At 43.2% G+C, this 27,764-nt stretch overlaps 1 protein-coding gene across 4 annotated transcripts in view; it reads left to right on the top strand.

Annotated features, from left to right (window-relative positions):
* LOC122052108 overlaps positions 1 to 23,535 on the top strand; it is a 106,598-nt gene extending 83,063 nt beyond the window's left edge. For all 4 annotated transcript variants that reach the window (XM_042613512.1, XM_042613514.1, XM_042613511.1 and 1 more), the window contains 2 exons: positions 15,549 to 22,020; positions 22,726 to 23,535. In XM_042613512.1, the coding sequence (XP_042469446.1) occupies positions 17,109 to 18,311 (1,203 nt within the window). In that variant the 5' untranslated portion in view covers positions 15,549 to 17,108 and the 3' untranslated portion in view covers positions 18,312 to 22,020; positions 22,726 to 23,535. The remainder of the gene's footprint in view (positions 1 to 15,548; positions 22,021 to 22,725) is intronic.
* The last annotated feature ends 4,229 nt before the right edge of the window (positions 23,536 to 27,764 follow it).

The following is a 27,764-nucleotide window of genomic DNA, read 5'->3' as shown; positions in this document are numbered from 1 at the left end:
GGTTGTTGTTCCTCAACTCCTTGTGGAACAACATCATCCACAACACTGGCGTTTTCCATCACTGTCATCAGTGTGCTCACATCTCGAACTTCTTCAAGATCGAACGTGCTCCCACTAGTCTTTCTAGAAACAAAGTCCCTTTCTAGAAAGACCCGATCTTGCCACAACCACCTTGTGCCGATCGAATGTAGAAGTAATATCCCTTAGTTCCTCGGGATATCCATGAAATAACACTTGTCGGATTGGGTCCTAATTGTTCGAGACTCGACGCGTCGAACGAAGCCTCACAACCCCAAATCCTCATAAAGACACCGGCATCTCCCACCCATATCCTATACGGTGTCTTTATCACGGCCTTAGGGTAAGTGTGAACGCTGCCGTGTTCAGAGCATATCCCCATGATATAGCAAGATCCGTGTGACTCATCATAGATCGCACTATATCTAATAAGGTACGATTCCTCCTTTAGGATACACCATTCCACCGTGGTGTTCCAGAGGAGTGAGTTGAGAATCCCACACTCACCTAAATAGTCACGAAACTCATGGCTTAAGTATTCACCACCTCGATCCGATCAAGTATCTTAATACTCTTGCAAGCTGGTTCTGATTTCATTCTCGAATTCTTCGAACTTTCAAAGGATCTGCACTTACGTCATCAAGTACACATAACCATATCTCTCAAGTCATCAGTAAATGTGATGAAGTATCTATAACCGCCTCTAGACATCGAAAGGGCCACATACATCACTACGTATGAGTCCCAACAAATCGGTCTCTCACTGCGCCCACTAAAGGGAGTCTTGGTCATCTTGCCTCGTATGCATGACTCGCATATCTCATATAAATCAAAATCAAACGAGTCCAAAGAACCATCCTTATGGAGTCGATGTCATTTATACGACCCAAGCGGCAGAGGTATGTTCGTTCATGTCATTCGACTCAACCTCTTGTATTTACGTTATGATAGGCCTCTAGATCTAGAATATAGAGTCCGCTCATCGAGGTGTACTATGTAACATATCGTTTAAATGATTTTAACAACATTTGTTCTTTATTATAAACGAAAATCCTTTCTGTCCAAACAAGAAACGGAAATTATGTTCTTAGTCAAGGCAGCACATAACAACAATCATCTAATTCTAGTACAAGCGAGAGGAAGAGATAGATGATAAGTTCCTACAAAGAATAGCAGCGAACTCGCTCCATTGCCTACCGTAGTCTATCTCACCCTTTGTCAATGCCCCGCTATTCAACAGACATTAGTACAAATGCGAAGCACATCCCAGATCTAATACCCAATGAAGAAATAGAGAGGTTGACTTATAACATTTATACAAGTAGAAATCTTATTTCTCTTCTTAAGATCTTCCAGGTATTCTTCGAGTTTCTTCCTTGTCCTTGATATAGGTGACAAAGATGTTCAACCATATCGTAAGCGCCCATCCATGTTGCTTCTCAAGCTCAGAGTTCATGGTTATGAACATAAGACAAGACACATCTAATCGCCATCTCGATGCTTGTAAGCATCTCGATGCCTTCGCTGGCGCGGTGAGGAGCCTCCTGAATGGCCGCCCAACGCATGCACGTTCTTGGGTGAGAACTATTCTCGTGTTCCTGTACCGTCCAGATGCTCCGTTGAGCTTGTCCTTCTTAAGGACGGATCGCAGAGAGAAAATGTTCGTATTCGACGTCATGTACAATGTAAAATTTAAATAAATATCATATTCTTTAAAATCATTTAATTAGTTCTTTAATTAAATGATGCTCCCACCTAATTCTATAATTCTTGTGGGACAAGATCCACATCATACTAACCCTTGAGTTAGCTTTGGCTAATACGCCCAAGGCTTAGTATGATCGGTGAGGTAACGATTACCAATTACATCTCTACGCAACTCTTGTTTATAAAATCAATATCCGCATTTATATTAAAACTCGAGTTAGCTTCGGCCGCCCGAGAGTTAATATAGATGTGATTTTGATCTATCTTTCCAACCGTTGGAATAATGCCTATAGTTGACTCGATCCAACCGAGTAACTAGGAATACCAATCTAATTGAGTTCAGATTCACCCGTGCGTTGAAGTGACCAAGATTGTCCTCCGCATCTTACCAAGATAATACGTATTGCTCCGCTTTGGCATTCAACAATACATGTGATCGAGGTAGTGATAGTATCACGCACGGTTAGGCATTTAGAGTTGGTTCGATCGAGATCTAATCTAATCGAAAAGGATGCATCTTGTGCACGACTTATATCTAATCTAATCGCAGGGTGCATCACGACTTAGATCTAATCTAATCGAGCACCAATTAATTAATTACTTATTAAACACGCATCATATACATAAGCAATTAACTAATTAAGCTATTTGTGATTTAGTCACGGCCTACTACAATCTTCTCAAGCCAACGAGAAGATCGAATGGTCAACCTAGGGTCAACTTCTCCAAGCTCCTCCCTTGACCACCGTGTGTTGCTCGTGCCCGCCTCAACTCCGCCTCGTGTGGACCCTCCACCGCTCCAATTTGTACATTACATTTAAACTCGAGTTACATTCGAGTCCAAATCTAATTTACAACAAGAATATAAGAGAAGGCACGACGCGCAGGTCGCGAATACAATAAAACACATACAACACGCGCAGTCGTATTATGAATTACAACACAACCAATCATATTGGGTTTTGGGCCATGACTATCACAAAATTAATATATAATTCAAAATTATATATTTTCATAATTTTCTATAATTTTAAAAATAATTTTACAATTTTACGAGTAAAATTTCGGCGGTCCCGTTTAGCGATTTCGGGTGCAATCATGAACGGATCCCTTGCGGGGCGCCCCCACCCGCGATCTAACCATCGCGAGGGTTCGTTTGCGATCAGCGCTTAAACCCGCTGTCCCAAAACGATTTGGGCGAGACATTGCCGTTTCGGAAAAATCTTCCCGGGTTCGTTTTAAGCGATTTCGGAGCCCCTTGCGGGGTTAGGGGCAGCGCCTCTACCCACGATCTAACTATTGTGAGTTGCTCCTTCGATCTAATGGCACCCAAGCCCACCGTCCCAAACGGATTGGGGCTAAACGGCGGTTTGAAAGATCTTTCCGAAGCTTCAAGTGGCGAGACACTCAGGCTTCGCTTCACGAAAAATTACCCATAAAATCATAAAAACTAATTTTTACAGAAAATCACAGAAGATTTTTATTTTCATAAAAATAAAAACAACTCAGACAAGCCTCGCACGTGGCTCGATACCATCGTTGGGTTTTTCGGCCAAAACCCCGAATCGCCCAAGCCACGGATCTCGTGCAAGGTAAAACCAAAAATACGAGTACGAGTTTAAAATACGATCGACTCGAGATCTATGAGGAAAAACATTTACCTGACGCGTGCCCTTCGCAATCCCGCAACGTCCAAAGGTAGCCGGATCTTGAGACCGTCAGCGAACGGTCCTCTGGCGGTATCCACACGAACAAGGAGTGGTCTTCACCACTCAAAGATGGAGAGGAGAACCCACAAGTGTGCTAGCACTTTCTAGGCTCTCGGATTGGATCTAAAAGGTGAGAAAGGAGAGAAGGGAAAAGGAACTCATACACTCCTCTAGGTACTCTCCTTTTGTGACCTTCACACCACCTAGTTGCTTGGAATCAACTCTCACTTCTTCTCCACCACGGCCACCACCATCGCCAGTGTAGAGAGGAGAAGCACCCAGGAAGAAGAAGCATCAACACCATTCAATCGCCACCAAACGAAACCCTCTCCTCACTTAGCGGCGCACCACCCGCAGTAACCCCACATCGCGGCCTACCACATTAAGAGGATTAATGGTGTAACTCCACGAGGTGGCACACCATTATATAAGGGATGATGTGGCATGCCATAGGATGAGTCATCCTCATGATGTGTCAATTCATCAAGTCAAAACTTGATGTGTCAACCTCTATTCGGTCAAGTCAAACTTGACCCTTCCTAGTTAAATCCAACCTTTGATTCAAGTCAATTTTAATTTAATGAATCTCAATTCATTAATGTAAATTGACTCATGAATCAAATTTAAATTGCACTCATTCAACAATCAATCTAATCGAGTCTAACTCAAGTCTAATTTAATCCAATCTTCGATTCATCATACGAATCTAATCCTATGGTTCATCATACGAACCTAATCTCCACGCACACGTTCTTTTCAGGTGACCTAATAGGTTCTAACGCTGGCAATGTTATAAACCCTTTAAAACATAAGCAATGAGCGACATCTAGCAATACATCATCATACCCAAGTTACAAGAAATGTTGAGATCCAACATCACCATGTGACTACTAATGTGACTCCTCACAATATGACAAGTGTCCTTCTATCCTGGACATCTAGATTGATCAATGTGAGGCATAGACCATGTCATCCTCCGACCAATCTAAATCTTGAACTCCGAGTAGACTCACTCAATCAAACGAGCTCAATATCTCATATCGACTCATTTGTGCCATACACTCGTGGTCTCACTCTATCAAGAATATCGATGTCTCCCCTCATATAGGAGGGATAGATCCCATCTACATCACTCACATCCTCTCGCATAATTTGTTATATACCCAGTAATCGCTTTATAGTCCACCCGCCACGGGTGACGTCAACTAAACCAAAGTACATAACCCCATGAGGGATCCACGGTGACTTCGTGTCTAAGGACTAATAGTCATACTAATGCCATGAGAAAGTATACGACACCATATAACGATCCACGATACTTTCACGGGTCATTCAAGATACATTCTCTAACGACACCCACGTGTCACCGATATCTATATCCACGACTCATGAGATCAAGTCATCGAGTCGACCTACATGCTAGTCTTATTCATTAACATTGTCCCTGAATGTTAATACTCGACTAGGAATGATTTAGAGTAGTGTTCCCTATATCATCTCACTATCGATTCAACTAATCAATTGATATAGGTATGAACGTTCTACTCAAGGACGTTACTATACTTATTTTATCTGACACTAATACAAATAAGCATAATAACCAAAAACCAATGCCTTTATTAATATACAAAAATATGATATACATGAGTCCATACAATCATCAAATGATTGGCTCTAGGGCTCTAACTAACACAGTTGCCGGGCCCAAACAGCAGCATGATTATGTATTTTTTACCTATTATATGTATATAGTTTTCAGACTCTCACCAAGTAGCTAGGTGAATTCAATACAGCTTTAGTATTAACTAGAATTAGCTCAGTTCAGCTTTTCTATCAGTTTAGTCCTCTGTTCATACAACATTATAGTTTATGATTAGCTCTTATTGCCATGATTAGTTAGCTTTCTATGTGTTGTATGCCATGCCATGTTTACATATTCAGTTGGTATTTCAAATAGCATGTTTTAAAATCGTGAATTGCATCGTATGCATGTTTTAGTGAGGTAGATGGTTTCTTACTAAGCGAAAGCTTACAGATACTTTTTCCTTATACTACAGATAAAGGTAAAGGAAAGATGGACTAGCGGAGGCTGGAGGACAATGCGATGAAGATGTGTGTGGATGGAACTTGGAATAGAGATCTTAGGGAATTTCAGCAAGCTTGTTTAAGCACTAGAACCTTTTAGCATTTTGTTATTTTGCACCTTAGCATGTTAAATGTTATGAACTAGTTAATCAAGCATCCTATCATGTTTAGAATACTATTTTAGTGATGTTAGAATGTTTGGCATTTAGTTTAGAAATGTTATAAGTAGTTTGGCACGAGCAAGTGCTGAAATCAGACAATTGGTCGAAATCAGAAACTCGAATCGATCAGCTAGTTGTTCCGCGAACAGTAGGCTTCTGGATCGATAAGCCGATCGATCCAGCAATTTCTGTCGCGAACAGAAGGCTCTGGAATCAATCACTGGATTGATTGGCCAATTTGGATCAATCAGCCGATCGATCCAGAATATCGTCCCGAGCACAGTAGCGTGCTGGATCGATCACTGGATCGATCCAACCTATGTCCCGCATACAGTAGCCGGTTGAATCGATCACTGGATCGATCCGACTATTCCAATCGATCCGTGGATCGATTGGGAGACCTGATATTAGCTAGAAACCCTTAGTTAAGATCCTTGACCACTGGGGGATGTAATATATGTCATGCATAGCTTAGATTACACCCCTTAGCACATGTAGAATAAAGAAATGACAATAGTTTAGCAAAATTTTGATTAGTACAGCTTCCGCATCTAGATTTAATGATGGTCATGGATTAGTTAGCACAGCATAATGTGACGATCGACCTCATAGCCTAGTTAGTAGGAGGCGGGTCGTTACACAAGATTATCGTAGCATCAAGGATGCCGGTGGGTTGCTATGGCAAAATTTGTGTTACGTGGCAAAATTTTGATGTTGCATTTAAATTTATCAATTTAATTTAATTTTGAGTAACAGAGTGTGATTGCATCAATTTGGTATCAATGTCAATCTTATTTGCCTAGTTTTGCTCAATAAAGTCAAATAGTCTAAATCATTCAACATGTCGTTTGGATAAATTATTAAAACTTAATATAGATAATCTATTCTATGTAATTGTATTAATAATGTCAATGAGTGTGTACATTATAGACCCCTTGACATGCCACAAAACTTATTAAGATAAATTGAAATAATATTTATTATTTTTTTTTGTAGCTTTTAATATCAACATTGTACTGTTGCAGGTAGAACATAAAATCCGAAATTTGGCATATAGTTGTGTTATATTCTTCTTCTTTTTTTTTTTTATCTCCTTCATCGTACCCCTCCAATTCTCCATTAGTGTTGTAGGTTGAAACATCAACACAATACTGAAATATTATGGTTCTAGCGAAAGTCTGAAAATCTCGACACAGCTATTGATTAGATTGACTTGAAGTAGTCCTTGGGCATCATATAGTATAGCCAAGATGGAGGATATATATGATTAAAAAATTTGTGTTTTGACTGCTAAATATTGTCTAGATCTTCATTTACATAATTGTACTCTCTCTTAAATTGCAATTGCATAGTAATATGAGGTAAATGAATACTTCTATTTACTTCATCTGTTTAGCTTTGCTTGAAGTTTTTAGATTCATTAAAACTGACAAGTTTATTTTAATAAGCCAAAATTGAATTCTTGATTTGAATGAAACTGTACCTTTTCTTCTTATATGCATTTGCATCATTATTCCTACCCCGTTTTGTTGCCTATTCTAATATTTCTTTTTTTTAAAAAAAAATTATTTACTCACATTTTATTGGATTCTTTTTTTTTTTAAATCATTAGTTTCAATGATAAAATAAGTGATGCAGTTTTAGGTGGATCACCATTTGATCATCCACTTCAGCAAGGGTTTGTTATTGGTTTATCATTGGAAGTAGCTCTTGCTTAACTTTGCATTTCCTTCTCAATTTATTATTTTTACATTTAACTTCGGTATCGTTAACAAATGAAGTTTAACAAAGTAGCCACCTAATGAGGCTCTTGAATTTTCTTCTAGTCAACATGAAATGGGTTAATCCCCTCATTTGTCTTAGTTAGCATGAACTAACTAATTGAAATTTCACTTCATTAGGAAAGAAAAAGGGCAGCCTAATACACGAAGCTCTTGCCAATGTGAGGTATTGGCGGTCTCAGGGAAGAATGTATTGTACATAGTCTTATCTTGCGTTGCAAGAGGCTGTTTTAGCGACTTGAACCCATGACCTCTTGGTCATATTGCAATAACTTCATTAGGAAATAGTTCAATAAAATAACATTTTAATCATCTATTCTCCTTGCATAGTATAATCCCTAAATCTACAATAGTTTGTTTGGATTTATTGAGAAAAATAGTATTTCAATGAATTGGAACCTCAAAAACCCAATTAGCATTGACTACCATGACAATATTGACTTTAATCAACTTGAAGAACCCATTTGGACTTATTACCTATTCTTAGCTAGATATCAAATATATGTTAGTTGGAGAAATAATATTGATCCTGTCCGAGCGCTGAGTCGATGGACGCTGGGGAAGTGACACGCTCCGGTGTCTCCGAATGGTGGTGCAGCCCTCCGACGAACCTGCAAGGAAGCCGAGCCGGGAGGGGTTTCCCGGCGACGGCCCTCCGACGCTCAAGTTAGGCAACGAGAGAGGCAGAGTAACGAGGCTACAGTAGAGATGTGTGTATACCTTCGTCGACGTCTGGGGGTCTTTATATAGGACCCCGGGGGAGCGTGGACACGATTCCCGATGCGTGCACGCTTCCCCAAACATACCTTAACGAGCCTGTGTCAGAAAAGTACCTCTGCGCAATCGTCCGAGCATATCCCGGATGTGACTGTGGAAGCTTCCACCGTATGATTCTATGTACGGCTCGACCGCCAACTCTACTGCTTGTCGGCGGCAGGTGTCTCGAGGATGATGTCATCCTCTGTCTCCTTTGTCCTCTTGCGTTCCTTGTTTGTTCCAGGGCCGAGCGGATCGACCGCTCGGCAGGCATATTACTTCTGCATCGGTCAAATGCTCGGATGAGACTGCTCCTGCCTGTGTTGCCTTGTGCATCGGCCGAACGGACAACCCGCTCGACCCTTGAAACCTTTTTACCTTGAGCATCGGAAACCCGACCCCTAGTCGGGTTGTCTTTCATTCGGTTCGGAGGATTCATGGCCGGTCGGCCTGCGGGGCCCTGTCGGTAGGCCTGCTCCGTCCAGTCGGCCGGTCTCCGGGTTGACTATCTTGACCTTTGACCTCCACGTGTCGTTGACCCCCCGCCGACGAGGTTCCCCCGTCCTTATCGTCGGATCACATGCCTCCCCTTCAAGTCTAGTCGAAGGAGGCACCAAGTCCGACTGACTGGACTATGAATTTGGTCGAGCGACATTCACTTCGCCGCTCCCGAAAGTGTATTTCCGATCGGCTCTAGGAGGCCCCCTCGGCCGATCGGCGAGATGATGGCTATGTCTTAGTGTTTTGATTTCTATTCGTCGCCCGTCGTGCTACCGTGCTAGGGGGGGTTGGAGTTGTCGGGGGGTCTCCTCGGAGCTTGTGCCCATCCTTGTAAAGCCGACCACGCGTGAGTAATGGTGCTCATTAAATGATGTCCAATCGTTGATCGCCACTTGGCATATCTGCCGTCATCATACGGTGGGGGCGTAAGCTTCGATGGGACATACGTCGGTTCAAATCCGATGGTCCGATGTCCTCGCTTCTTTCGATGACCTGGATCGGACGACTGTGGTGGACCGAGACTGGGGTTTATGAAGCGCCGACACAGGTTTCTCCTTCATCGTGTCTTCGGTGCTTCCTCCCGTGTCTAGCTCCTGGGCGTCTGCTTGTCTCGGTGCTCCGACGAACTTCCGCCCCCTCCTTCATGCTCCGCTCCCTGTAAGCCTTCTCCTGTCCTTGCTTTCTTCTGTTTTTTCCTTTCTGGTGGCCTCCATACCCATTCAATATAGTTTTGATCCTCTCTGTCAACCCTTTCATTTTCCTTTCATCGGTTCTTCTTTCCTCGCTACTGTTCCGTCGATGGCTAGCACTTCGCAGTCTTCTGGTCTTTCTCCTGGCCTGTGGTATATGACCATGGTTAACCGGTTCGACGAAACCGACGCGGGACGCTTCCTTAACGAATTCGAACTGCCTCCTGACCATAGACTAGTTTTAGCCACCTCTTCCGATCGGCCCTATAATCCGCAGATCGATACTGTTTGCTTCTTCCGCGACCAATTCATGGCCGGTCTGCGCTTCCCTCTACACTCTTTCATCCGGGAGGTTTGTAATTATTTCCGCCTTCCGCTCGGCCAATTGTCCCCAATTCTTTTAGGTTGTTGTGCGGCGTAGTAATCCTTTTCAAGCTGCATGGCATTCCCTTAGTCCCCAGAATTTTCCATTACTTTTACTATCCCAAACAGTCCGAGTGGGGTACTTTCATCTTCCAGTCGCGGATCAGCCTCGTCTTCTTTGATAAGATGCCGACCTCGAACAAGCACTGGAAGGAAAATTATTTTTACCTTCGCTTTCCCGAGCTGCCATCCTTTCGCACCAAGTGGCATACCACCGTGCCGGACTCGCCTAACCTCGGTAAATACAAGAACCAGCCGGAGTATCTTCATGCGGCCCATCTACTGGCCGGCCAGAGGTTCAGTATCGATAAACTACTTCATGAGGGGGTGTTGTATGTATTTGACTTGAGCCTGTTCCGCACAAAGCTTCCGAACAGCCTGGGTAAGCACTTTCCTTGTCCTTTTTCCTTTTGGTCTAACTGATTTATTCTTCTGTTATGCAGCTGACATCATGTGGCGCGCCAAGGTTGCTGATCGGCTGAAGTTGAAGGCCGCCGAGATTGAGGCGGTGGCAGCCAAGGAGATGGCCGATCGAGGCGTCGCGCTGGTCGGCTCGCACGAAGACGAAAGCGAAGGCACTCCAACTGAGGCCCGAGAATCTGCCGCTCAAGTTGCCGCAACTGGAGCTGCAGGGGATGCTATCTCTTCGGCCGGTCAACAGCAGCCTACGTCTGAGGACGCGGAGTGGTCGGCAGGCGATTCCCCACTGATAGTACGCAAGCGCGCCGGACGGCCATTGCGCACGCAGAGCCGGTGATTGGGCCAGTCGACGCCCCCTTAGAGACAATCGACCCGCTACCCACCGTGCATGAGGCCATTTCTTCTGATCGGACTCCCTCCCAGCTCGACCAGCCAGCAGCTTTGACTGGAGCGCCACCCGTTAGTTCTGTGCCCCGGGTCCGCCTTCGGCTCAAGCGCTTGGACATTATTTCTGCGCCAATCGGCGAATCATCCAGCCAAGCCGTTTCTTCCCAATAGGATCCGAGCGGTCGTCGAGTGATCCAATTCGTCCTTCGTCTTCCCACCGAGGAGTTCCTTTTGGCGACGGATCAGCCCACTGCTCCCGAGCACCAAGTTACTATTCGAGGGTCGCTTGCCAAGACGTGGGAAGATGCGAGGGGTCGGGTCGCCCTGATGACTCCCGGTTAGCTAGCCGACAACCATATGCAGCAAGCCACCGGGGTATGTTTCTTAACACGCTATTATGGCGACTTCACCAGGTTCCTGACATTATCCCATCCGAACGCAGCAATGGGTGGAGAACATTGCGGTCAGTAATCGTTTGGCCGAACTGGAGGAGGAGTTGAAGAAACTCCAAATTTCTGGAGGGGCGCCGGCTGAAGGGCCCTCGTATGCTATGCTTAGGTCCAAGCTGACCTAGACAGAAAAATTGCTAGCGGCCGAGCGGCACAAGTCTTCCGGCCTGGAAACCAGGGTGGTTGGACTCAAAAACCAAGTCAAGTCCCATGACCACCAGATCACTGTGGCCACCAACAGAAAAAAATAGGGCCGTTGCTGATCTGGACGCGATGAAGGTGCAGGTCCGAGCGCTGGATCAACGTGTTACAGAATTGACTGACCTGCTATCTGCTGAGAAAGAGAGCCGATCCGCCGCTGAAGCTAAACTGTAGGTAGATAAGCAAGATCTCCAAGGAGCTCTTGACGCCTCCCGAGCGGCGCTCAAGGAATACCAGGACGGAGAAGCTGACCGCTTCAAGGTGATGAGACAGAACTACCTTCGATCGGACGCATTTGGTGAAAAGTTTAGCGATCGATTAGTTCTGTCCTTTGAAGAGGCTATCCGAGCGACCACTGCTTACTTGAAGGTCAAGGGCCATCTCCCAGAGGATACCTCCATCCCCCCCTCCCCCCCCCCCCCCCTCCGGAGACATGGCCGACCTGCTGGAATCCGTTTCGGAGCCCATCTTCGAGCCCCTGGAGTGAGGAGCGTTTATGATTTTCTTGTAGTATTTTTTGTAACTCTTTCGACCGGCTCTAAGGGCCAGACTTTTAATGGATATATCCCGTCTTGTTATTAACTTACTTTGTCAATACTTGTGTCCTCTGATCAGACCGCGAACTACAATCGTTCATGTCTCCTCCCTCTTTCTTTTCGTTAATCGTTTCTCGTCTTGCCCGACCTTCCCAAGGAATTTTTAACGAAGTATTCTTTATAACTAGGCCGCTCGGATGGACACCCCCACTTCTTATAATGGAATTCTCGTTAGATGGTCGCGAAGTACCTTTGTTAACTCGGCCGCTCGGCCGCTCGGTTCACATGCCAACCTCTTTAGTATCTTCTCACCGATGTATTCGGACAGAAGTACGTTATTACTTTTTTATCCCTATGGACAAGGTTTGTCGATTGCTAGTGTTTATCGCTGAGCCGGGGCCCGCTTCCGGCCGGGGGGTTTATAGTCGCCGGTTCGACTCTAGAGTTTAACGTCGCCGCTCGACGGTCTTCAAGCCAGGGGGTTTATAGTCGCCGGTTCGACTCTAGAGTTTAACGTCACCGCTCGACGGTCTTCAAGCCGGAGGATTTATAGTCGCCGGTTCGACTCTAGAGTTTAATGTCGCCGCTCGACGGTCTTCAAGCCGGAGGGTTTATAGTCGCCGGTTCGACTCTAGAGTTTAACGTCGCCGCTCGACGGTTTTCAAGCCGGGGAATTTATAGTCGCCGGTTCGACTCTAGAGTTTAACGTCGCCGCTCGACGGTCTTCAAGCCGGAGGGTTTATAGTCGCTGGTTCGACTCTAGAATTTAAGGTCGCCGCTCGACGGTCTTAATGGGGTTTATAATCTGGATTACACTCTAGAGTTTAACGTCGCCGCTCGACGGTCTTCAAGCCGGGGGGGTTTATAGTCGCCGGTTCGACTCTAGAGTTTAACGTCGCCGCTCGACGGTCTTCAAGCCGGAGGGTTTATAGTCGCCGGTTCGACTCTAGAGTTTAACGTCGCCGCTCGACGGTCTTCAAGCCGGGGGATTTATAGTCGCCGGTCCGACTCTAGAGTTTAACGTCGCCGCTCGACGGTCTTCAGGAAGAAGCTTTTAGTTCAGATAATATACGCCCGGCCGAACGACACGGGGTCTTCGCCATCGAGCCTGTGGCTCGGATAATATATCTCCGGCCGAACGACACGAGGTCTTCGCCATCGAGCTTATGGCTCAGATAATATACCTCCGGCCGAACGGCACGGGGTCTTCGCCATCGAGCCTATGGCTCGGATAATATACCTCCGGCCGAACGGCAGTCTTCGCCATCGAGCCTATGACTCGGATAATATACCTCCGGTCGAACGGCACGGGGTCTTCGCCATCGAGCCTATGGCTCGGATAATATACCTCCAGCGAACGACACGGGGTCTTCGCCATCGAGCCTATGGCTCGGATAATATACCTTCGGTCGAACGGCACGGGGGTCTTCGCCATCGAGTCTATGGCTCGGATAATATACCTCCGGCCGAACGGCACGGGGTCTTCGCCATCGAGCCTATGGCTCGGATAATATACCTCTGGCCGAACGGCACGGGGTCTCTACCACGGCATCATTCTGCTACCCGCTTTGTGCGCCCGAATCATGCCTTTGCTTTGTTCTTATAGCTTTCATTCCTGCAACCAAATAATACATCCGAACAAAATATTCAAAATATATTACATCAGCGCACCTTTCATCCAGCCCGATAGGGCTGGAGGTGGTTTGCGCTCCATGGCCTCTCTAGCCTTCTTCCATCCTCATCTTCCAAGTAGTAGGCTCCCGATCGGAACTTCTCGATGACTTTGAACGGTCCCGCCCAAGGAGCCTCCAACTTGCCTACGTCCCCGACCGACTTGACTTTCTTCCAGACCAAGTCGCCCACCTGGAATGCTCGAGGAATCACGCGACGGTTGTAGTTCTACTTCATTCTCTGCCTGTAGGCCATCAGCCGGACGGATGCCTTGGCTCGCTCCTCGTCGATCAAGTCCAATTCTAGCTGCCTCCGCTCGGCATTATCTTCGTCGTAGTTCTGGATCCGGGCGGACTTTACGCCAACTTCGACTGGGACGACCGCCTCGCCTCCATACACCAGATGGAAAGGTGTTACTCCCGTTCCCTCTTTAGGGGTCGTGCGGATGGCCCATAAGACTCCCGGCAGCTCGTCCACCTAGCTCCCTCCCATGTGGTCGAGCCGAGTCTGAAGAATTCGGAGTATCTCTCGGTTGGCTACTTCGGCTTGACCATTGCTTTGGGGATACGCCACCGACGTGAAGTGCTGCTCAATGCCATATCCCTTGCACCATTCCTCAAGATGATTTCCGACGAACTGTCGCCCGTTGTCCGACACGAGCCGACGTGGAATGCCGAACCAACAGATGATGTTTTGCAAGATGAATTTTTTGACCATGTGCTCGGTTATCTTGGCCAATGGCTCAACCTCTACCCACTTGGAGAAGTAATCTACTGCCACCAATAGAAACTTCCTTTGCCCGGTCGCCATAGGGAAGGGTCCTACGATGTCTATGCCCCACTGGTCGAACGGGCAAGACACGGTGGACGCTTTCATTTCCTCCATCGGCTTATGCGAGAAATTATGGTACTTCTGACAAGAGAGACACGTTGCGACGGCCCGAGCGGCGTCCTCATGTAGCGTTGGTCAAAAGTATCCGGCCAGCAGGATCTTCCTAGCTAAAGATCGGTCGCCCGGATGACCTCCGCAAGATCCTTGGTATACCTCCTGGAGAATGTACTCTGCGTCTTCTGAGTTGACGCATTTTATCAGCGGTCGGGAGAAAGCCTTTTTGTAAAGCTGATCTCCGATGAGAGTGAACCGTCCGACCCTCCTCCTTAGTAGCTGAGCTTCATCCCGATCGGACGGTGAGACCCCTGAGCGCAGAAACTCCATGATGACTATTCTCCAATCGCTTGGGAATGTGAGGCCTTCCATCCGGTCTATATGCGCTACCAAGGATACCTGTTCGACTGGTTGCTGGATGACGACCGGCGATATCGAGCTTGCTAGCTTGGCTAATTCGTCTGCCGCTTGGTTCTCCGCTCGGGGTATCTTCTGGACCACTACCTCGATGAAGTCGATCTTGAGTTTCTCAAAGGTCTCTGCGTACAATCTGAGTCTTGCATTGTTTATCTCAAAAGCGCCCATGAGTTGCTGAGCGGCAAGCTGGGAATCCGAGTGGATCACGACCCGACTGGCTCCAACATGCCGTGCGGTTTGCAATCTGGCTATGAGGGCTTCGTATTCCGCCTCATTATTGGTTGCCCGATAATCTAGCCGGACGGATAAATACATCCGCTCTCCCTGAGGCGACAATAGCATGATCCCAATTCCGCTTCCGAGCCGAGTGGACGATCCGTCCACATATATTTTCCATGTGTTGGTGCGGGAAGCATCCGACGATCGAACCTATGTTTTGATTATGCCAAAGGGTTCAAAGTTAAGGTGTTTTGGTTTCTAATATGTTGAACAAGTTTGCAGGAAAGTCCTAAGTGGAACTTAGGCATAAGTCCTAGCTGCGGTTAGGCAAATGGAAAACCCTAGGGGGTGGTAACTGATAACTATCATTTTATCATAACATTTTGATCTATATAGGCATACATTTTAATCTTCTCATATGTTAAAGTCATGTTTACACCATGTTTCATGAGTTAGAGTCATTTGTGGACTTAATTACAAATTATATCATATTTGTGGTATTTGATGCTAATATTTGGATATAATCTTTGTAGGCATCAAGGGATCATGGATCCGAGGTTGATCAAACTAGATTGAACTCAAATCCGAGCTTGAATGGGAAGATCAAGCTTTGAAGCCACATGAACCGTTCGTTCAAGATTAAGAGAGATCTGACAGATCCGTGAAGAATCTGATCCATCCAAGCAAAGGGGAAGTAGATCATAACCAGTGATCAAGATTTGAAGATTTGGATCAGATTTGGAGCAAGTTCCACCGTTGGATCGATCTGGATAAATCACAGCCACCCGTTCTAATCTTGATCAGATTTAAATGGGATGAGAAGCTACAGTGGCTTCGTCAACTTCTACAGTACCTCCTCGCGTCAAGAACAGAGGAGCGCGATCCTTCTCCGGGATTCCGATTCATTCCACCGTCGGCGAGCTGCTGAGGTCAAGGGCGTTTCCCTTCCTCCGATCATCGACCATCTTCAAGTCGGCGACGTCATTTCCCCCATCTGATTTCTTTTTCTGCCGTGATTCATGTGCAAAGAAGAAGCTGAGAGCGACCAGATTCGATCTGGTTTCCTGATCCTTCCAACCGGCGACCTTCTTCCTCGAAGCTCTGTTAAGTGTTTGATTTTTCCTTTTCTCTGATCTTGATCCATTTCCAGCTGTGTTACTTTGTTTGTTTTCAACGCCAAGTTCTTCATCACTGAGTTCTTCCTCCAATACACATCAGATCCAAGCTAGGGTTTCCTAGTTTGATTAGTTTCCTTATCTTTGATTGAATTGTTGTTTTGTTGTAGTTGATCAATGCATAGTTGATTCAAATTTCCTTGCTATTGCTTTGAAACCTTCGGTTAAGGCCACTGTTCTTGATTCTTGATTCTACACAATTTAGAATTGCTTAATTGTTGCATTAGGTTATTCTTGTTTGTCATTTCTTTCAATGCAGTAGTTTAGATTAGTTAGCTTCTTTGTTTGTTAATTTCCATGAGTTGAATTTACAAATGTAGCATAGTTTTAGGGCCTTACTTCTTCTCTTTGTTCAAAAGTAAATTCTGAAATCTTCAATTTATCCAGAAAACCCCAAGCCAACAATAATTGATCCTAAGACTATCATCCTACTGTTTACATTCGTTGGGAGACGACCCGAGTCATCTCTATGCTACATTAGTGTAGAATGAATTCGGTCACTTAATTCTTTTGATACCCATTTCACGACAAAATCGGGCTTATCAAAATTGGCACCGTTGTCGGGGAATGTAGCGGTGTTTGATACCTTAGGATTGTTTCTTTTTCTTTTCACATAAAAATTTGAAAAAAAATTGTTGCAATTGCTTTCATGTTCATATATCCATGTGTTTTATCTTATATGCTCCTGTATCTTCTGATCTTATCTGCTAGTGTTTCAGTATAAGAACAGGAATTTCTTTGGCCATGGATCCATATTGTCAGTACTATCAGCCTTAGACTTGGTTCTATCAATCTGAACATCAGTACTACCCACCTGTGGATTATGCAAATTTTAGGTCTGAGGTTGCACATAGTCAGTCTACTGAGTCATATCCATTATATCAAAGACCACAGGGAGTTCAAAATGATTATATAGCTATGCGGAAAAAGATTCATGGTATTCAACAATTCGAGGAGGAGACATTGCATGAATATTGGAAAAGATTCAAGGAACTTTGCTCCAGTTGTCCTCAACATCAAATTAGTGATCAAATGCTTGTCCTTCATTTTTATGATGGGTTGTCACCTATTGATTTGTATATGGTGGATAAAGCTAGTGGAGGGCCCTTGATTGATAAGATTCCTGATGAAGCTATGAAACTTTTGGAAACCATGGCTACCAACCCTCAACAATTTAGAAATGGACAACCAGTTACCATAAGAGTTGATGAGATTATTCCTACGGATGTAGAGGTGCCTGAGCAGAGGAATTGTAGTGTTTTTGACAGACCTGATCTTGATTTTATTACTTCACAGGACTCCTCTAATATTTCTTGTTATGATTCTGTAGTTGTAAGAATTTCTGACTCTACTGATACTGTTTTTGTAGATGTTATTGGTGATGCAAGTACTGATGTAGATGATGATGTAAGTGTAGGGGATTGCATATTGGAAGCAATACCCCAAGAATCACCTGAACCAGATGTTGATGATGAGAGTGTAGGGACTTATGCTGTGAAAGCAGAGCCCCAAGAATCACTTCCCTTAGATACACTACCTGAGCCAGAGTCTGAGCTATTATCTGATGATGAGGAGGTCACAGTCACCATTTTAGAACCTCCAGGTACCTTCCAACATGACAAGGTTAGTCTTTCTTGTAATTCATTAGAAGATTTTATAAAGGTACCATTAATTGATTTTGTTGGATGTGATATATTCTTTGGACCATGTAATGTAAACACTAATATTTTCCCATACTTGCAAGAGGTGTTGTCTTCCTTTGGCTTTGTAGGTCGTCGTAGGCTTCCAAAATGGTTGTTCCATCTAAACCGCCTCCGACCTCCAGGAAGAATTTTCAAAGGAAAAATGTTGGATGAAGTGGACTTGACCTCAATACACAATATTCCATTTCCAAAGTGGATTTTGCACCTTAACCGACTCCAACCACCAGGAAAGACCATTTCATTACCGGCATGGATTCTACTTCTGAACCGTCTTCAGCCGCCAGGAATAAAGGGGAGTTCGTTCCTTGTTTTTTTTTTTCTTTTTGTTTTCCACTTTCTTTTACTTTTATACTTTACATTTGCATTGATTTCATATTTTGCACTTTGTCTAGTCTACATAGCATTTTATTTTGAATAAAATTCTCCATGAAATTGTTCTAGTAATACTTTTAAGATGGTAAAAGTTTTTTTTTAAGTTTGACCATCAATTTTTAGGTCAATGGACATGATTGAATACTTTACTTACATGATATTGGTTAGTGTGGTGGTGGATTCCAACTTGCTTAATTGAGTAGATTGCAATAAAATACCTAGAGAGGACCACTTTAATCCTAAACACTATTTTATCTTTGTGTGGCATGTACTCATAACAATTGAAACTCTAGAACTTGCTTAGTTTCTTTTCAAAGTCACAATAGCATATGTGTGCATGGAGATGAAGGATATTTTTCATTCTTGTTCCTCCATAAATTTTAAATTCTTCCCCACAAATTTTCTTTAACATTCTCATTCAACATTTTTTTTCCTTGATCACTTTGCCTTGTCTTCATTCCATTGGGAGTATTGGTTGAATTCTTGATGATTTGGATCAACTAGATGACAAAGGTTTTAGTGTGGGGGAGGACTGGTATATATTTGAAGATGTTGAAGGTTTTGGATGGCTTCATGAGAATTGACCTTTGATTTTTTTTTGAAGCATGACATATTGAAACTGAATTAAAATTAAGAGTTGGAATTGATTGAAGATAAATGCAGAAATTCAAGAGTAGCTGAATTGTTTCCATTCTGTTGCAAGAGCAAGCTTCTAATCTGCAACAAGCTACAAACTCGAGATCTGAAATCCTCACAACTTAATCCTGATTGATTTTAAATAGATTGCACTTGAACCACAAATCCAGAAATTATAGTTGAAAGGAGAGAAGTGAACAAAACTTCAGGAAATCAGTTTGATATTTAAATTTGTATACTGCATGTGGAGCTGTGTTGATTGATATTCTGATTTCTGAAATAAATGCAGAAACTTACAAAATCTGTGTAACATGTTCTGTGCAAACCTATTGAAAAGCTGTCATTTAAGTTGAATTACCTTGATTGAGTATATTGTTCTGATTGTTGAAACTCTATGAAAGAAAAACAATATTAAGAGATTCTTGTATGGTGCAGCAGTGTACATTTGCTGTTACTGGAAAGCAAGAAAGATCTACATGTGAAGGGAAACTAAAATTCAGTTTTGTTTTCAATTCTGAATTTTGTGCTGTTGTGCAGTTATTTTAGAATGCTTCTGATGGAAAATTGGATCTATAGAGTGGTTAAAAGGAGTTCATAAGCTTGCTGAATTTCAGATAATTGGTGAAAATTTACATTTCTTTGTATCATGTTGGTATCAAGGAATCCTGTTGACTTTTGTAAGAGCTAAGTTAGAAGGAAGAGGAAGGAGTTTGCCAGCAATACAGAATTGAATTCTGCAAATCTGTGAATGCATAATTGATATCTTGAAAGTCAGATTTTGCTGGATTATTCAACAGTAAGGAAACTGAGAAAAATGTATCATTGATAGTATGTGCCAAGTTCTCATTTGCGGTTTCTAAGCAGTAAAAGTCCAAGTGAAGTTCTTGATCTATGCACTGCCAAATAACAATCTGCATGCTGATTTCCTGGTGATTCTGGACTAAGGATATGGTGTCACCTACTTCCTATTCTTAGACAAGAACAAAATCAAACATTGTTGTTAAGAAAACCAGCTATTAGTGAAGGTTGTATCTGCTTAAATGCTGGTTTCACTAAACTGTTTGAGCTGTTTCAGAACTTTGAATCTGAGTTCTGAGTTCTGAAATTCTGTTTCAGAAATTGATTAGCCGGCAGCTTAAATTCTTTTAGATTTTGTTGCTGGAACATAAGTTGTAGAATTAGTTGAAGTGGTAGGAGCTTTGCTGAGTGTTGCTGAATTCTGTGATGCAAGATGTTGCTGAGCTTGCATCTTGAATGACTGAAGTTTGAAAAGCATGAATTCTGTTCTGATCAGGAGCAAGAATTCACATGTGTTATGTGCCAACCATTTCTGAAATTCTTTGTATGAAGATTTCCATGGCACAGGGCATGTAGTTTTAGTGGATTTAATTTCTAATAATGCACAGTTTTTATTAAGTCCACTCCAAACTTTTGGATCAATGAGCAGGAAGCTGCTGTATTGTTCTGAAGTCAGAATTTATAATCTTTTGAAGTCAAAAATGATTGTTCGAAATTTAATTCCAGCTGAAAGTGCTTAGGAAGTTGGAATTCAGAGATTCTGAAGTTCCTGATTTTGAGGAAGCTGAATTGAGGAGTTCACTAACTTCTACATCAATCCAACTGTGGAAAATTTTAGATATGAATCATATTCTGTTTCTGGAACAGAGCTTAAGAAGCTGTAATTTGTTGCTGCTGAAGATTTGACTTGCTGAATTCTGCAATTCTGAATCCAAATGAGAACAGCTTGAATAAGGATTCATTTTGTGTAGCCTTTGATTATTGAAGAACTGAAGTGAAGCATTTAATTACTGACAAAAGTAAGAAGAATGATTATGAAATAGTATAGGGATTCTTAAAAGGAGCTGTGATACTGAAACTACAGGGAATACAAAATCTGTAGCAGCAGATGTTAGGGTCTGGATTCCAATTGCAGAAACAGAAACATTTTATGAATTTGCTTGCAGAAGGAAAAAGCAGTAAGCAAGTAACAGAATTCAATTCTGAAGGCAGAAACAAGGGAGCAGGAATAGTAAAGGATGAAATGTGAATTTGTATCAGGATAGTATCAAAAATCTGTGGAAGAACTTCAAAATAATTATGAACTCAATTGAAGCTCTTGAATTTCAGTTACAAATGGTGTCCTTGTGTTTCTATGTCTTATGTAAAAGGAATAGACAGATTTATATAAATCTGTGCTGTAAGCCTTTAATTCCTTGCTGAGTATGAATTTGGAATCTCTGAAATTTTGGGATTTATATGGAACAAGTGTGCAGCAGAGAATTCTGCAGCAACAAGAAGCCTGGAAATTTTGTATCACTGCCAATGTGTGCTGCTTGAAGCTGAATTCTAGGAATTGTGAGTTCGGTTGAGTTGCAAGCTGAATGTGAATCAGGATCCAATTCATTAAATCAGAAACCTGCAGATTTCTGATAAAAGGAAGAATTCAGAAGTCAATTTGATGTTGTGAATTTCTGAAATGCAGAATTTGAAGTATGGAATTTAATCCAGAAATGTTTAACCAATTATAATGGATGTGGAATGCCTATTTCTTTGTGAAGCTTTCTTAACATGAAGGAACTTGAATGCTGGGTTCATGGTGCTGCTGTACATCAAATACTAGGTGGTTCGAAAATTCAGTTTTGGAATGCTGTAAGAAATGCTGTGAAAATGTGTTGTAGACTTTATTGATGCTGTGCTGAATGATGTTGTTTCCAAGCTTATATCTTCATGTATCCATTTAGGATCTCTTTGAAGTTTTAGTTCTGAATTTGAGCTATAGATTTTTGACACAGAAACAGAGAAAGAAGAAGAATAAATTCTGCAGAATTAAGAATGAAAAAGAAAGAGGCTTTTAGTGTGTTAAGTAAGTGGATGCATGTTGTGTTTTATTGTCCGAGACGGACAATACTTTAAGTGTGGGGGAGGGAGTTATTCTTCATGAGTTGAGATTATTTTTGAAGTTTCAAAGTGCTGGAATTTAAGTGTAGAAACAGTGAGAGAAAAATTTTTAGCACATCAAAAGAGTGTATCAAAGGTGAAGAAAGAGTATCAAGATTCTTTGTTGGTCATCAAATTGAAGGAGAGGTTAGCTTGATACTTTGAAGTGGTAATAACAAATGGTATTCATCTTTTTATACATCAAATTGGTCAACTCATCAAGTATATTCCTCCAATACTCTCATACTCTCATTCTCTTCATTGAATTCTTTTCTTTTGCCATTTCATTTACTTTCATTGTTTCTTTTTGTTTCCATTTCAATTCTTGTTGATAAAATCCTTTTGATTCATGTATGCTATGTTTTATAGTGGTGGATAATTAGAAAATAAGCAAGCTTATGGTAGTGAAATGTTGTGAGTTGCATTGAGTTGAACTCCACTAATATGCATGTTTGAGTGTGAGGGCTAGAATAGGTGAATACCTTGAGAGATTGCAATTTGCTTAATTTTTCAATTGGATTGAAACTACCATACATACTGATTATTGTTTGGATCGAATTCATGATTGTTTGTGATCTTTAGATGGTCTTAGTTAAATTCCTTTTACCATCTTCTAGGTATTGCTAGGAAAATGTTAGGGAGATGAATTCTAGTTGTTTCTTTGTTTTGTTTGTTTGCCCGGGACGTGCAAGAATAAGTGTGGGGGAATTTGATAACTATCATTTTATCATAACATTTTGATCTATATAGGCATACATTTTAATCTTCTCATATGTTAAAGTCATGTTTACACCATGTTTCATGAGTTAGAGTCATTTGTGGACTTAATTACAAATTATATCATATTTGTGGTATTTGATGCTAATATTTGGATATAATCTTTGTAGGCATCAAGGGATTATGGATCCGAGGTTGATCAAACTAGATTGAACTCAAATCCGAGCTTGAATGGGAAGATCAAGCTTTGAAGCCACATGAACCGTTCGTTCAAGATTAAGAGAGATCTGACAGATCCGTGAAGAATCTGATCCATCCAAGCAAAGGGGAAGTAGATCATAACCAGTGATCAAGATTTGAAGATTTGGATCAGATTTGGAGCAAGTTCCACCGTTGGATCGATCTGGATAAATCACAGCCACCCGTTCTAATCTTGATCAGATTTAAATGGGATGAGAAGCTACAGTGGCTTCGTCAACTTCTACAGTACCTCCTCGCGTCAAGAATAGAGGAGCGCGATCCTTCTCCGGGATTCCGATTCATTCCACCGCCGGCGAGCTGCTGAGGTCAAGGGTGTTTCCCTTCCTCCGATCATCGACCATCTTCAAGTCGGCGACGTCATTTCCCCCATCTGATTTCTTTTTCTGCCGTGATTCCTGTGCAAAGAAGAAGCAGAGAGCGACCAGATTCGATCTGGTTTCCTGATCCTTCCAACCGGCGACCTTCTTCCTCGAAGCTCTGTTAAGTGTTTGATTTTTCCTTTTCTCTGATCTTGATCCATTTCCAGCTGCGTTACTTTGTTTGTTTTCAACGCCAAGTTCTTCATCACTGAGTTCTTCCTCCGATACACATCAGATCCAAGCTAGGGTTTCCTAGTTTGATTAGTTTCCTTATCTTTGATTGAATTGTTGTTTTGTTGTAGTTGATCAATGCATAGTTGATTCAAATTTCCTTGCTATTGCTTTGAAACCTTCGGTTAAGGCCACTGTTCTTGATTCTTGATTCTACACAATTTAGAATTGCTTAATTGTTGCATTAGGTTATTCTTGTTTGTCATTTCTTTCAATGCAGTAGTTTAGATTAGTTAGCTTCTTTGTTTGTTAATTTCCATGAGTTGAATTTACAAATGTAGCATAGTTTTAGGGCCTTACTTCTTCTCTTTGTTCAAAAGTAAATTCTGAAATCTTCAATTTATCTAGAAAACCCCAATCCAACAATAATTGATCCTAAGACTATCATCCTACTGTTTACATTCGTTGGGAGACGACCCGAGTCATCTCTATGCTACATTAGTGTAGAATGAATTCAGTCACATAATTCTTTTGATACCCATTTCACGACAAAATCGGGCTTATCAGTAACCCTAGGTCCTAGGGGGTGGTAACCCTAGGTAGAGGAAAACCCTAGGGGGTGGTAACCCTAGGTCATAGGGGGTGGTAACCCTATGCGGAAAGTCTTGGCAGGTCGGTGGCTTCAGGCAAAAGTCCTAGGGGGTGGTAACCCTAGGTGAAAAGTCCTGGTGTCGCGAACCAGGTGAAAGTCTGGACTAGCCAGGAAGCGGATGTCCAGCAGAAAGTCCGGAAGCGTCAAATGCCGAGCAAAAGTCCAGTCGATCGGATCTGGCAACAGTAAATCTCTGAGCGGAGTAGGTGAGGACGCGTTCCCCGTAGAGGGAACAATGGCGTCGGGTCGACCTAGGGTTTCCGGTTGGAAACACGAAGTCAGACTCCGGCTGTTAATACTTCATTTATAATATCTATTGTATTATGTGCTAACTTTGTCTTTGCAGGTAGTGTTTGGGACTAACGTATCTTGCAGTGCAAAGGAGCAACTTAAAGCCTCGGATGAGCAGTGTCCAAGGCGCCTCCGTGGAGCTTGGAGGCGCCTTGGATGCAAGGCTGAGTTAGGTCGAAGGCTGCTCAAGGCGCCTGATGAGCAAAGGAAGGCGCCTTGACCAGGTGGGCGCTGGTGAGCGTGGAAGGCGCCTTGAGTGCATGATAAGATTCGACCGTTCGCTCCTCATCTCCCGGGACTACTGCTCAAGGCGCCTTGGTGAACAAGAAGGCGCCTTGAACACCCTTTATAAGGGATTTCGACCAGCAGCTCCTCACAACAACTTTCAAGTGATCTTACTGCTACAAGCTGCTCACGAGACGATTCCGAAGTGCTGTTGCGAGACATCGACGACCCGGAGCTCTGAATCTTCAGATTACGATATTGTCGTCGGTATAACTGTATTCTTTTTAATACTTAACTGTAATACTTGTACTCTTGTCGAGCTTATAGTTGTTGCCCACGGAAAGCGATCAAGGATCGCGGGCCTTCGAGTAGGAGTCGTCACAGGTTCCGAACGAAGTAAAAATCCCTTGTCTCTCTGTGTCATTTTATTCCGCTGCATTAACTCTTACGTTTTACGATTCCGATAATTGAACGATTATAGCCACGAGCGCTATTCACCCCCCCTCTAGCGCGTCTCGATCCAACACCATGTAGCTTCGGCCTCGGGCTTTTGTACTTCGGTCACGAAATCTGCCAAGGACTGCGCTTTGATCGCCGAGCGGGGTTGGTATTGGATGTCGAATTCGCTAAGTTCCGTTGTCCATTTGATGAGCCGTCCGGATGCTTCAGGGTTTAGGAGTACTCTTGCGAGCGGGCTATTTGTCATCACAATAATGGTGTGCGCCAAAAAGTAAGGGCGCAACCTCCGAGCGGCGAGTACCAAGGCGAAAGCCAACTTCTCAAGACCGGTGTAGCGAGACTCAGCATCTTTTAAGATATGGCTTAAAAAGTACACTGGCTGTTCCTCACCGCTCGGCCTTACTAATGCTGAGCCCACAGCATGCTCAGTTGAAGATAAATATATGCAGAGCGGCTCACCTTTGGCTGGTTTCGCCAACACGGGTAAGGAATTCAGATAAGTCTTCAATTCCTCGAATGCCCGATCGCACTCCTCGTCCCATTGGAACTTGGTGGCTTTACGGAGAATCTTGAAAAATGGCAAGCTCCGGTCGGCGGTCTTAGAAATGAACCTTGACAGCGCCGTTATCCGACCGGTGAGACGCTATACCTCTCGGAGATTTCTGGGAGGCGGCATGTCCTGCAATGCCTTTATCTTGCTGGGGTTCGCCTCTATATCCCGCTCGGTCACAATGTAGTCCAGGAAGCGCCCGCCTTTTGCCCCGAACAGGCACTTCTGATGGTTAAGTTTGACGCCATACCTTCTTAACGTTTGGAAGGTCTCCTCCATGTCCGTGTAGAGATCGGCCGCCCGGAAGGACTTGATATGTATGTCGTCCACGTACACTTCCAAGTTACGTTCGATCTACTCCCGGAAGACCTTGTTCATCAGACGCTGGTAGGTGGCTCCCGCGTTCTTCAGCCCGAACGACATTACATTGTAGCAGTAGGTGTCGTCCGTGTCACGCCCCGGAGGAGTTCCTGTCCGAAGAAATTTCGACAGCATCTCCCCTGTACGGCGGACAATCTGAAACTTTCTACATCTCCATATACCTCAGCCACATGCGGCCAGAATAGTAACAGAAATAAAATACAACACACAGACATTTCCACGCAATTTAATAAGCAATGATAAGAAGACTCAAAATCCACCCTACTCAACTACACTCATAAAACACAAATCCGACGATAAAATCAATTTACCTCTTCTGCCGTCTAGGCAGACATGTAATAAAAGCAAAACCAAACCAAATCCATCGACATCACAAAAATCCATACCATACCCATACCATCAAACAAAATAAATTTAGCATAATCTATGTAAGAAAACCAAAAGACCAATAATATCCTCGAGGTCTGCAGGGACTAGCAACTGGAACTCTCTCCTGACAGAATCAATCTGAAAAAAAAATAAACAACAATGGAGGCGGGGTGATTCCAACACTCAGCAGGTACAACTGATATGCAAAGTATAGAAATAACACCTAGCACTAATCATGCGTACAGTCTCCTGATATAAGAAAGATAAAAATGCATCTGAAGTAAACAGGAGAGAAACTGTACTAACCAGGACCTGAGTATAAGGACAAACAGTCCGAGTGGTATAGAAATCCTGTATGCATGTCAAACAATAAGTAGCATATAAATGCAGTAAACACAAACACAAGCAATAAATGCATCATGCATATGATGCCAATGATGCGTCCTGGTCACCCCTGACGCCAGTCGATCATCTCACACACAATAGTGAGGCCGAGTGGGTAAGGCTGTGACAACTGTGCATTCTGTCGTTACTGCTCCTGATGAGTGACCGAGTGGACGGGATGCTGTCGGAGTACACCTATCCTCCTACCCCAAATCATAAATGGGGGAGCGCAATGCTCTCAACTCCCAGTACACGATGATGGGAGAGGTGCTACCACGTTGCATCACGCTACCCATGAGCGGACCAACGGAGCCAAACAAAGTCCCTGCTGCAACACACACTGCCTGAATCGACCACTAACCCATGAGTGGTGGTGTGTGCAGATCCATGTAATTAGCAATGTGCTCAACAATAATGGAGCGGACTATCGCATAGCATGCAATCATGCAAATGGTGCATGGCACTAACCACAAAATATCCTAAACTAATCCATATATATATAAAAGTGCACCATAGGTCAACGAATCAAATCAAAGGTACACAGAAGGTATAAAACCTAGGTCCTGAACATGGTGAAGCATGGTATATCACTACCCCTATAAGCATGTATAAGCAAGTAAGGAATACATGAGATGCAAAACAAGCAATCAATCAATCATGTAACGGGTATCGGGTAGTGATTAACCGAAATAACTAAGAGAACATAATTATTGCTACTTGTTAAATTCACTACTATGCATATCAAAGACATAAAGTCAAAAGTACCCGCCTCCAATAGGAATGTCCAAATCCGACATCGAGATACTCGTCTCGCGTCAAAGTCCTGTGTCACAATACTTAGTTTAGCTAACTCTATCATGCATCATTAACTAAACTAAATCCTAAACCATAGACCAATTAGGGTTTACTTCATTAACCCTAATTACACAATTAAATAAATTCTAAACCTAAGTTAACAATTATTGCTAACCCAACTAGCAATCAATCATCTACAATGAAAATCAAATTTCTCCACAATACCTCAACCACCGTTGCTGTTGCTGCTGAAGCAAGGGCTACTGGATGGGGTTGCTGTTGGAAGTCTAGAACAAACCACAGTACACTATA

Source organism: Zingiber officinale, chromosome 3A (genome assembly GCF_018446385.1).
Source record: "Zingiber officinale cultivar Zhangliang chromosome 3A, Zo_v1.1, whole genome shotgun sequence".
Classification (NCBI taxonomy): Eukaryota; Viridiplantae; Streptophyta; class Magnoliopsida; order Zingiberales; family Zingiberaceae; genus Zingiber; species Zingiber officinale.
This window is presented reverse-complemented; position numbering and strand designations above follow the sequence as displayed.